The sequence below is a fragment of the Branchiostoma lanceolatum genome, chromosome 2 (genome assembly GCF_035083965.1).
Source record: "Branchiostoma lanceolatum isolate klBraLanc5 chromosome 2, klBraLanc5.hap2, whole genome shotgun sequence".
Taxonomy (NCBI): domain Eukaryota; kingdom Metazoa; phylum Chordata; class Leptocardii; order Amphioxiformes; family Branchiostomatidae; genus Branchiostoma; species Branchiostoma lanceolatum.
The window spans coordinates 14945183-14957989 of NC_089723.1; the positions used below are offsets into that span (position 1 = coordinate 14945183).

The following is a 12807-nucleotide window of genomic DNA, read 5'->3' on the forward strand; positions in this document are numbered from 1 at the left end:
CATATGGGCCAGGTTCGTATGCTGGAAAGATCGTGTGTGCCTTCTAGAGGGCGCAGACAAAATCTTTCCGGCATAAGAACCTGGCCCATATGTTGACAATCGCCAAGAAAACGCCAGCGCTCCTAAAAGGCTGCGAGGGAGGCTACCCGCGACGCAGTCTGCTATGGTGGCCATCGTAATATCGTTGGGATCCAAGTTGTGGAAGCCCGGACACCAGGCTACTTTGAGTTTGACCCATTGTTTGACTTGTTAAAAATTAAATTCACTTGTAATTGAATCAAGTGAAATGTAGCACCAAGACACCACGTCTAGCGATGTAATAGATGTTAAACAAGGACAACAACAACAGCAATGAAATTAAAAGGCCCGTCAAGTTTCGTGAATGATATTTCAGACACCGGAACATATGGACGACAAGTGGACGTTATCCAGAGAGAACAACACGCGCGGAAAACCGTGACAACAAAATCATTTTGTGCTAGCCGCCTGACCCATAATGATTTTAACAGTTTGGCCAAGGAGGCTTCAACCAAGGAGGTACTTCAACACGGCCGGTGGCTATTACAAAGGGCTAGCCTTGTTGACAGAGACAATACAACAATGCGATGGAATTCGACCTGGACATAATAACAATGAAAGAAGACCTTTATAATTTTGTACGTCCTTGCCCCACTTGGCTAAGCACAGGTCACATATTAAACGTCTAGTACACTCAAGTCCGCTTCCTCTCGCTTCATGGTAATTGTATCAACAATAAAATAACAATGTTCTAAGCACATAAAAAAATGTAATGATTTATGTTGATAGAGTTATTAGGACTCAAATGACTGTGTATCTCTGTTATATTGTATCTGACCCTTACCTCTTCCCTCATGACCTCAATGAAAAGCGGCCTGCAGGCCGATTTGAGCTTATCATGAATAAACAAAGGTTCAAACAAACAAAACTATTGTATTGTACATCACATCGGCTTTTCAGCGAACGCCCACTCTGGCGAAGTCCGCGCTGCATGAATCTATTTTTTTTACTCGGAATATGTTCAGGTTCTGGGTTGTGCTCCCATTAATTAATCCTGAGTTTCAAGTCAATCCATCGATCCGAAGTTAAAATAAAGCTAACTTGAAGATTCTTACCTGGCTTTTTAGCGAATGCCCAGCAAAAATGGCTTTTTAGCGAATGCCCTATATATCAGCCAAAATATCGGCCATCGCAACACGGGCGCTAAATCTAACACCATAAACATGTTCAAAATGTTGTCCCCTGAATGTGGACGGACACCTTACAAATGACAAACAAAAACATTGCTCTGACGAAGCACGACAAAATAACACGTATCAAAATGAAAAGAAGATATTCAGTACCTCAAATCATACGCGGTGTCCACTCTTGATGTGTTCAAATTCAAAGATTCGGCGCCGACCCAAAAAAAATCACGGATTCTCACATTCGACACCATTCATATGCATACGCCCATCTGTCACCTCGGTGGGACAGGGATCTGATCTTGTTTTTGTCTCCAAGTTCCGGCAATTTTCTGCACCTTGTCCTCGCCTGAGGTCTGAATGAAGCCGATCGTTTGTTTGAATCGGTAGCTCTCTCTCAAAATTTTCCAACAGACTCTCTCACGCCTACACTCTGGTGTGTACCGAAGTCCTTCCGGACAATGTGTGGGTGGATATCACATAATCAAATCACCGCGCTATCCAACATGTCCAATCGTTCTGTAAGAGATACATGCTGACCTCTGACCTCTTCAGTAATTAGTCAAGATTTTGACACGTCACCAATCCCGTCTGGAGTCTGGTAAATTCTTGAATCCCCAAGGGGACGTGTTAGCACAGACTGTTGACGTCTGCTTTTACTTTTAATACTTTATAAAGTCCTTGAAAACAATTTATACTATGTATTTATAAACCGACACATTATTAGCCCTGTTAGCAATGCACCTAGAGTAGATTTTAAATACTAAAGTATCTGCTTGGAGATAATGACGAAGGGGATTCCCCCGACCTGCATTTCAGTGAAGCACTGGTCTAGATTTATTTTCAAGCAGATGTAAAGAGGATCCGGCTCAGTCTCTCTGCTCTCTAGTACAGTAGTACACTTCGAGGGTACTACTCCAAGAACCTTTACAGATAGTCGATGTAGAAAGCCAGAAAAGGCCGCAAAAGGAACAAAATAAGGACAGATACATAAGGGTCTGCAACACATAACCATAAATTTAGGACTATAGGAGGACTGGCAAGGGTTAACGGTAAATTGACTTTTGTTTAAATATTTGTCAGAAGTTTTGGAAAAGATTTAATTGTATTGTTTCATGGTACTCATAACCGCGAGTGCCTGGCAAAACTACATAGTCTTTGAATATAAAGACAACCAGGAGTTCCGATCAATCATGTTTTGGGAAATCTCGATCGTTCGACTTCATGATGCGAATAGTGAATTCAGGATAACAAATAAGGTGCTACATGGAATTGAAGCAACAGATTAATCTACATTGGATTTTGAAAACTTTTTCATTCATTTTTTTGCTTTGAGACTGATACTGACTACAGACAGACCGGAACTTATATATCAAAAGTGCATATTTCGGTCAATTTTTTTTCATGGCCAATGTACACAACTGTATATGGAAACATTGTACAAATGTACTTCTATGACATCTAAAACTTTAGATATACATGTACAATGTACTGGTATATTCTACCACAAGTCCCAATGTTGTAGAAAAAGGAATAAAACAAAAACAGATGCACTATTTTCATCATATATACATACATCATATATACAAATAAGTCATTTTTGTTTATGATATATAGCTTAACTTTTAATGTTCACACGTTTAATATTATATCCGTGATTCGTATGACTTTTCTCATTGTGAATATAAGTATCAATTTGTAGTGTAGACTGCAACAACATACTATATGTCTCACAAAACACTTTTAAACCTTACATACATTTTGTGTACATACATCGACAGGCATTAATATTTGTATCTATGTTTTTGTTGTTCTTGCAGTAGTTTGTGCTGGTGGCCTTGTACCTCCTGGAACCTGAGACCTGAAAAACATGAAAGAAGATTCCTTGTATCATATGTAGATTAGGCCAGAGAATATATTTCAACATACACAAAATAAAATGTTGCAGGTCGAGAAGTGATAATGAATTTCAATACACATAACTCAATGAGCAAATATATGTCTATATATTTATATCTATTTACATTTAGAAAAAATATTATTCATGAAAGTATCCGAAATCTCTTAAAGCTTTTCTAGATTAAGAAATACACAGAAACTCATATTCCTTTTAAAATCATCCAACCCACTCATCATCGAAAGTGTGGGACTTTTTGTTTTCCACTGCTTTCAAAGAAGAAATCAAACCCCGCATGAGTACAGTAGATATAGAAACTTATTGTAGACTAGCAATATATATAGTATGATCTTGTATCTTATGTTTTACTTTATGTTTGTACTCGACATTGTTGTCAGCATGCAATTAGCCTACAGGCATGAATTTGCAATAAACTTATTAATTCACACACAAAAAAAATTATTACATACACTTAACACAAAAAGATTGGAACCTTCAGTCCAGTTCATCATACGTGTATTTCTGTTGTTAATTAACGGTTAATGACCCGCCCCCAGGTGTATATGGTGTCATAACGCCTGGCCAGGTGCTATAACCACCGAATAAAACCACCGAGTGAGCGAGGAAGAGGCGGGTCATTAACGTTATTATCATATAGCTTATCCAAACTGACGCATATAAGAGTAGACAATTTCTGTTTGACGCATTTGAGAATTCACATTTGTCCTTTTTTAACAGAAGATGATGAAGAATATGTACAACTGTTGCCTGATTTATTTATTTCAACCACACAGGATAGGAGGGTCGGTTTCAGGTCAGTCAGAAAATGTTATCATTGAAGAATCTCCCTGCTACATGACCTCAGGTAACCTGAATAGAACACAGGTTCTTTGGCCAGCAGGAAATGGTACGCGCGGAACCTTAGATAGAATGTGGTTTCTTTGGCCAACAGCAAATGGAAAACGCGGAACATTTTTGGGAATTTTACATTTGTTTTTCCCTTTTTCATGTATTCTAAGGAAATTTTTAGGAATTCTAAGACAATAAAGATTTTTTAAACAAGGTTAAGAAAAAGATTCATCAAATAGATACCCCCTCTACAAAATGCAACGGTTATAAAGATTTTTTAAACAAGGTTAAGAAAAAGATTCATCAAAAAGATACCCCCTCTACAAAATGGAACGGCTGTGTTCTGACATGACGTCATAAGTGGTGTGTTATGGCGTGATAACAGACCACTTATTGTGGGCAATGGAGGCTTCTGATTGGTCGACGCCATCTACCTATATGATAATTTGTCTATAATTGTATTATGTACAATTGGAAAGCTGATTCATTACCCTTTACAATGATATTGCAATTAATTGAATGTACGTTAGTGGGTTAAGCACCAGACAAAATAAAGGGCCAAAATTTCCCTGCCAACAGAGTCTCACGGCTGGAGAATTTTGGCAGTTTTTTTTTTGTGGTGACTAACTAAATCAGGTGTGCAATGCATCTGTTAGTAGAGCTGTGTACCTAAACAAATTTTTGGTACAGGTACAGGTACAGGTACACGGGTTTAGGTACAGGTCCGGACCTGAACCTGTACCTAAACTACTTGTCCGGAAAATGCTAGATTTTCAATGAGGACAAAAGCATGTTTGAACTGGTAAAACATAATATTTGATTGTGCTAGGTATTATCTTTATGAAAACACAGATGAAAATTTGACTCCAGCCATGCAAATGTGTTTTCTGTGCTTTAGAGTGGCTTTAGAGCACTGCCACGGTAATTTCATAGTAATTTTATCTGTCAAAGTGGCTATCCCCTGAGTCAGGTCCAGTATCGATACAGCAGGGTCAGGTATTTTGGACCTGTACCTAATTGATTGTACCCGGTACTGTACCGGTACAGTGTACACAGCTCTATCTGGGTCTAAGTCATTCATGTATTACTCTAAGTGACACCCTAAAAGATTAACCTACCCAAAAAGTAAACAGCTGCATAGACGTGTGTTTATAGCGGTGGGAAATTCCGCCTTAGCCAGCCCAACTGATCTGCTACATTTTCTGTAGGCAAGGAGGTTATATAGCCAATATAAGAGGGCCTGCATGCCCCTTTTACGTAGAGCGTAATCAGCCGTTCTAATTTTACGTAGAGCGTTGCCGACCACTCCATAATTTAGCGTAGAGCGTAGGGGGGGCTTTCTGAATTTAGCGTAGAGCGTAGGGAGGCTTTCTGAATTTAGCGTATTACGTAGCCGGCCTTCCGAATTTAGCGTAGAGCGTTGTCGGGACCCCCCCATGCAGGCCCTCATATAACCTCCTTGCTGTAGGTTAATTAGAAACACCCCCATGTAAAACACATACTTTTACATTAACCAGAATGAGAAGAAATAATCCATGAATGAGACCTTCATGCATTGTTTTACAAGGGAAATGTCCACAATTCTACTTCTACTAGATATGCATAAGAAACCACAGATTCATTTTATCGAATGACTTTTCCATCATAATCAACAATGTTGCAAAAAGGTTGTGCTTGAAGAAAAAAAAGATAACTACATAAAAATAAGACAATCTCACCTTGTTGTAGATTGTCCAGCAGGTTTCTTCTTTGGTTGAGACTTGGACCTGAATGAGAAGACAAGAAGCATACGATTAAGACTAAGACATAGAGTGACTTTGTATCCAATCAAAAACAAATACATTAAAAAAGAATTCTCTTTACATAGCCTGGAACCTAGCCTTTGTGTGATAAGATTTAATTTAAATCAGCATCAAAATTCAATCGTTCATCTATCTTTAATTCAGACCATTTTTTCAGTGGACACTTTCTTTTTATGTAGCAACATCAAAGAGGGCATGACAGTATAAAATCCCTATAGGTGTCTTTTAATCTCTCTGAATGGTGATGCCTTTGTTTGATTATTGGATCAAATTAGCATGAAATTATCCATTTATCTTTCATTCAGAATTATCCTTTGTTGACCACCATGTCTTTTTGTCAGGCCATTTTCTATTCTTGAGCCTTTGTTCTAGCTTTGTTTTCTCCAAACACTTTTTTTGTTAGCAATATCAAAGGGGGCACGACAATATATCCTTGTAGGTTTCTTTTAATCTCCCTGAATAGTGATGATGCTGACTCCATTATCTTCAAGTCATTCTCTATTGATAGCCTGGAATTCATCCTTTCTTTGATTATGGGATCAAATTAGCATGAAATCATCCATTTATCTTTCATTCAGAATTAGCCTTTGTTGACCACCGTGTCAGGACACTTTAGGTAACATCAGAGAACGCATGACAATGGATCCCTGTGGTTTCCTTTTATTTGTACTGCATCAATGGTAAGGCCACACTGACTTAATTCTATGGATGACATCCTCTGGAGATCCCAAAACTAATGCGAGAGGGAAAAAAATCCAGCAAAAAAAAGAATGCTGCTAAACCACAGGACTAGAAATCTGGTATTGTGAATTGAACCACAGGACACTGAGTGTATCAAACAAACAACATCATTTTGTAGGAGGTACATGTAGGCTGTCTTTGTCTTGTTCATCTTACTATTCTTAGCAGACTCAGCTGAAGTGATCGATGTTTAATATATTGACAAGAACTATGAAAGAAGTATATATAACAAATTTGATGTGACAAGTCGGCACAATGCTGACCTTTTGCGGCAATGTGAGTCGGCAAGATTTTTTTTGAGAACAGGTAGGGTTTGGGTTGGCGTTAGGAAGGGCATCCAGCCGTAAAAACTCTTGCTACAAAAAAGACTTGCACTTGATGAGGAGTTCTGGGGCTTCCCCATCCATGTGCAAGCACGTTCAACCCCCATATGATGGGGAACAAAAGACGTTAAATTGGATAGAGAGAGAGAGAGAGAGGTAAAAAATTAATGCACGCACGGATGTCACCCATTACATCAGTGTGGCCTATAGTTGATTCTATCATCTTCAATTCAAATAATCATAGCCTGGGATCCAGACTGTTGCCATGGCCTTTACAGCCCGGCTCTTCTGCATCAGGGCCATGAACATGACTGGTGTGGGAACCACTGAAATGCAAGTAGTACAGTCTCCTGGCTCCTGGAAATCGAACCCAGCGCACTTACCCAACGCATTTACCACTATATAGGCTAAAAGGTTTGGACTAGTTCGACTGGTCAGTAATAAAAGTAGTATTTGAACCATACTGTTTAGTTTGAATCTATGATACTTACTTTTGATCTTTTTTCCCCTTGAAGACTCGAGTGGGGTCCAGTTTGTTGGTGGGGATGGAGGGGTCAGGGCTGCAGGGGTCAGCCTCTCTCTGGTCCTGTCCCTCGGGTCCTCTGTCCTGCATGTCCATGGCTAGCCTCCCCGGTGCATACATGTTGAACCATTGCTGCAATTTGTGCAGGAGAGTAATTGTTATAAAATGAACAAGAGCTATCTACCACTCAAAAATCATGACCATAGCATGTCCAAAACACGAGATATCAAACCCGGAAGTTCCACTGCAATACCATAGCAAGTCGCTAGGGGGCCCAAAATCTAAATTTTTTTCGAGGTCTCAAGATGACCCTCATACTAAGTATGAAGATAATCCATCTAGGCATTCTTGAGCTATCGTGTTTACAGACACACAATTTATGGTAAAACAATTTATGGTTTGTCGCACATTTATGACTGTAATTCCAAGCATGGCATCAAATACACCGGAATGATTTCCGAAAAGTGATGTGCATGCAAATGTATTCTAATCTAATTACAAATTCAATGTTAATGTGTGTTGCCTTAAACAGGTACTTTTACCTTGGCCTCCTGACTGAGATTTATTGTCTTGTGTGCAGAATTTTCAACAATTGTTACCGGTTACTAAGCTCGTTTGGAAATTTTAAAAAAGCAAACAATTCATGGTATAGTTGCACATTTTTGGCTGCAATTCCAAGCACGGCATCAAATACACCGGAATGATTTCAGAAAATTGATGAGCATGCAAATGTATTCTAATCTAATTGAAAATTCATAGTTGATGTGTGTGGCCTACAGGGCTGTTTCTTCCAGGGAGCCAATGTGTTGAATTTTCCTTGTTGAATTCATCATTTTAAGCTTATGAAGATATATTTTCATGTCATGTCATAAAGTTAAGATTTTGGGACAGACAAGGTAAAAAATGTTTCCGTCCCAAGAAGCAAATTTCTGTCCCAGGACAGCCCTAGTGACCTAAACATGTAGTTTACCTTGGCCTGCTGACTGAGCCCTATGTCAGTGAAGGCGTACTGCCACTGAGGCAGACCCAGGTGCATGATCATCATCCTGAAGTAGTGAGTGAAGCTGTCCGTCAGGAAGTTCCACCTCAGGGCACGGTCCAGGAACCAGATCTCCATCCCCTGGGCTGGCACGCCTGGAAATTAGTTTCAATTGTAAGATATTGGAGATTTCCTCTTCGTCCTAACCACGTATATCCATCTGCCGACAAACCGACAATTATTGACATGTATCGGGTCAAATCAGGCTGTCAGGTTTTTGGACCATTGCACACCGGGGCATGCCCCTACTCTTTTTCGAAAGGTGTGGTGGGTTCTTTTATGTGTGCAGGGTGTGGCTCTCCCCAAACACGGGACCTCCATCTAACGTCCTTTCTGAGTGGCATTGTGTGGCGTAATGGATAGAACATCCGACTGTCAAACAAAGGGACCCCAGTTCGATCCCGGGCTGCCCCCAGACATGTCTGAACATGCGCCCGACGTTGTGCCCTTGGGAAAGGCACTTAACACGATTTTACTCACTTAACTCAGGTGTAAATGAGTACCTAGATCATCTAGGGTTAGGGATGTCCCTCGGATAGGATGTTAAATGGAGGTCCTGTGTTTGGGGAGAGCCACACCCCACGCACGTAAAATAACCCATCACACCTTTCGAAAAAGAGTAGGGGCATGCCCCGGTGTGCGATGGTCCAAACCTTACAGTCTGGTCTGGGTTGACATCTTGAAAAGGTGATAGTCACCTGTTCTGTCAAACCTTCTACAAATGTGGTAAATCAAAATAAGTAAATAAATAATTAAAAGAATAATGTTTCCCACCTGGTTTTGTGTTCTTGAAGACAAGACACACCTTTCCAGTACCTTCACAGGGGTCCAGCTCATAGATGCGACTCCGGCTGTCAAAGTGAGGCTTGACGGGCACTGGAACGACAAGTGTCAATCAATGGGATGCAAAATTTGATGAATTTATTTGAATGTCTATTTGGTAGAAATGAAGTGCATAACTGATGTTGTATAAATATCATCCTCCTCCCCTCAACATCCTGTATTCTATTGCTGAGTATTTTGAGTGATGAGTAGTAGAGTGAGTGGTGTTGGCATTAGAACTGGTAACATAATCATACCAATACAGAAGAAACTAGACTGGCCGTCATTTGCTTTAAGAGCAAATTCAGGATGTTTCGCCCATACTCCTCATGCAAGAAGTGGGCTGTCCCAAAATAACTCCTGGGCAAATCCAAGTTTCTGCATAATTTATGCAAATGAGGTCCTCATGAGCATAAGTTATGTCCAGGTGCTTTCACCTTTCCTACATGTACCTACATGTAGAAGATGACATCCACAGCTTTTACAGTAAGGGGAATACAACATCATGCATAAATTATGCAAGTGAGGTCTCCATTAGCATATGTCATGGCCAGGCGTGTGCACCTTTCCTAAAGCTACCTACATCTCAAATATGACATCTGCAGCTTGTACGGTAAGGGAAATACAAGTTTCAGCATAAATTATGTAAATAAGGTCCTCATTAGCATAATTTTTGGCCAGGTGCATTCACCTTTCCTAATGGTACCTACATCTTAAAGATGACATCCGCAGCTGTCACGGTAAGGGAAATACAAGTTTATGCATGAATTATGCAAATGAGGTCCTCATTAGCATAATTCATGGCCAGGTGTGATCACCTTTGCTAACGGTACGTACATGTCAAATCTGACATCTGCAGCTTTTCCGGTAAGGGAATTACAAGTTTAAGCATAAATCATGCAAATGAGGTCCTCATTAGCATAATTTATGGCCAGGTGTGTTCGCCTTTCCTAAAAAAGTAAAGCCTTTCCAAGAAATACAAAGACCATTAATGAAATGTAGACTGAAACACTGAGACTCCGTGTATGTTGACATAAAAACACACAAACATAACATGTAATATAATATAATATAATATATTATATTATAATATGATATGATATGATATGGTATGATATGATATAATATAATATATAATGAGCACTTCAATCACGGAGGTAAGAAGACCCACCTGTGTCATCCTCCTCCTCTTCAGTCTCACTGTCTGAGTCGATGTCGGCCAGGGAGGGGTTGTTACTGGTCCCAGCTGTGGGGGACGTGCTGTTCAGCTTCTTCAGCTCAGAGATAGAATTGATCTCCATCCTCCCCAGACTCATCAATATTTCTGTTGGAAGAAGTAGATGTACAATGAACAGGACAAGATCTCTAATGCTTGTCTCAATGGGGAAAATTACTAAACTATTTAGGGACCACCAAAGAGTGATCACTAGCCAGGTGGTCCGTATGTAGAAAAACAAAATTTAACGGTTCTTGCTGGATGTCAATGTGCAGACGTTGACACATTGGCGCAACAAATCTGTAGTGTGTTTTTGGGACACATTTTGACAGATCTAGATTAGCCAAAGTGGCTTGGTGGGGGTCACTCCACCGCCAGGGAAGGTCGTGTTAAACCCGCATCTGGCGCTTCAGCCCGAGCGCATTTTGCCCCTACACACTGTCGCCCTTGGGACCAGGCTGTGGCAGGAGCGGAAAATTTGCTTCAGACAGCTACCTTTCACAAGTCCAAAACGTGTGGTGGGTATCGAACCTAGGACCTAATAGTTCTGAGTCCAATGCTCTAACCGTTTGCCACGCAACAATGCTAATCTATCTTGTTTTTTTTAATATAAAAGGCGTAGGGTGATGATAAGATAAGCATGACTTTTGTATATTGGTATCCATGACAACTTTCGATAAGAAAATAATTAAACTTACCATCGGATTTGATTTTCCAGGTCATCAAAAGTCCGTTCATGGTCAGGTAGAAGTTTTTAACATCTTCTGGCAGGATACAGGAATGTTTCTGTCAAGTTAAGAAAAATATATACACTGTTTGAAAAATGAATGTTTTTTTAAATAGGCGTACCAAAGTTCATGAAGGTACCGGTAGCTTACTTTCCCCCATCAAAGAAGATATGGCTTAACCTCTTAAGTATTGAGTAGTAGAGTACGTATACAAACTATACATGGTCTACTTTCATGGAGAACCTGTGCTAGTCATTTTTCAAGCATGCCAACGTTTCAGAATCAGGACAATTCAGCCCCTTTGTAACTCAGTCCAGTCACCTCAGCCCAACACCCTGGTCAACTCAGCCCAACACCCTGGTCAACTCAGCCCAACACCCTGGTCAACTCAGCCCAACACCCTGGTCAACTCAGCCCAACACCCTGGTCAACTCAGCCCAACACCCTGGTCAACTCAGCCCAACACCCTGGTCAACTCAGCCCAACACCCTGGTCAACTCAGCCCAACACCCTGGTCAACTCAGCCCAACACCCCGGCTGAGGTCGAGATGTTGGGCCGAGTTGACCAGGGTGTTGGGCCAAGTCGGTCCGATTAGCCTTGGCCGGAGTTGGTAAAGGGCCTAAGAGTCGGCCAACCTAAACACTCATACTTTACCTGCTCCCAGCTCACTACAAGATGTCTTTCTGCTGGTTTTCTTTCTTCAACATGGATGTCTAAAACACCTTTCTTCTTTTCTGCACACAAAAAAAACAAAACAAATATCATTTACTGTAAATGCAGAAATGTTTGCGGTGGTTTTGTGTTCGCGGTTTTCGCAGCGAACTTTCAGCGCAAACTTAAATCCACCGGGGGCACCGCAAAACTTTTTTCCCACCGATGAATGTAGCGCTACTATTGTTTCAAACGCGAACTTAAAACCACCGTGAATACTCCATTTACTCCCTACCGGGAATTAAAAACCACGCAAACTTAAATGCATTTACCGTACTATAGAAAAGCACAGTTTGATTAGGTAACAATTAGATGTTAATAGCCTTTGTCCATGCCGACTTGTGGCAGACCTTAGATTGCATTATAAGCTCCTTCTTCCAGTTGGATACGGTCTTTGCAATCCAGTGGGCCTGCTTGGAGGCTACTACCTACTTGAAACAGCATCATGCTTCACTTCAAATGAGGATGCCTTGAAACGAAAAACGCAGAGCAAGTGTAGCGTAGCAACAAAAACAAATCCAGGGGGAGGGGGGCATAATTTTTCACCACACAACTTACCGAGTGATTTCACGACTCCGAACGTCAAACGATCGAAAACCTCTTTTGGGGTGACTTTGGGAAGTTCCTCTTTCTCCGACATCTTGAGTAAACCAAAGACAAGCCTTGCTAATCCACAAAAACAAATTTTTAGCCCGTCTTGTTCACGAATTTTCAAAAAGCCGCCATCTTTGTTGTCGTTAATACCCACTTTTAATGGGGGTCATATTTTGATATATATTTATTCTTTTACCAAATTATAATTTTTCTAAACAATGTTATTCATTAAAATCTTTGTACTGTTCTTAGAATATTGATTTAGTAATTTTGATTACATGCTGATTGTTTTTGTTATAATAGTGCGTCAATTATTATTGCCAACCTACAATACTAGTGGTTTGGTCCTACCCAGCATG

General features: G+C 40.4%; 1 protein-coding gene across 1 annotated transcript; it reads right to left on the reverse strand.

Annotated features, from left to right (window-relative positions):
• Positions 1-2015: 2015 nt before the first annotated feature.
• LOC136427555 (tubulin polyglutamylase complex subunit 2-like) lies at positions 2016-12563 on the reverse strand. Its single transcript, XM_066416513.1, has 9 exons — positions 12413-12563; positions 11798-11877; positions 11113-11200; positions 10370-10522; positions 9151-9252; positions 8308-8471; positions 7306-7469; positions 5667-5714; positions 2016-3063 (listed from the first exon to the last, which is right to left on the reverse strand). The coding sequence occupies exons 1-9, from the start codon at positions 12492-12494 to the stop codon at positions 3000-3002; spliced, it is 945 nt and encodes a 314-aa protein (XP_066272610.1). The 5' UTR covers positions 12495-12563; the 3' UTR covers positions 2016-2999.
• Between the last annotated feature and the right edge of the window lie 244 nt (positions 12564-12807).

What these genes read in the sequence shown, in the direction of transcription:
- LOC136427555 (XM_066416513.1), bottom strand. Translation starts at nt 12,494, where the DNA reads ATGTCGGAGAAAGAGGAACTTCCCAAAGTCACCCCAAAAGAGGTTTTC. An exon ending in CGGAGTCGTGAAATCACTCG is followed by an intron (nt 11,878 to 12,412) that starts GTAAGTTGTGTG and finishes TTTTGTGTGCAG; the next exon opens with AAAAGAAGAAAGGTGTTTTA. An exon ending in AGAGGAGGAGGATGACACAG is followed by an intron (nt 9,253 to 10,369) that starts GTGGGTCTTCTT and finishes TTGTCGTTCCAG; the next exon opens with TGCCCGTCAAGCCTCACTTT.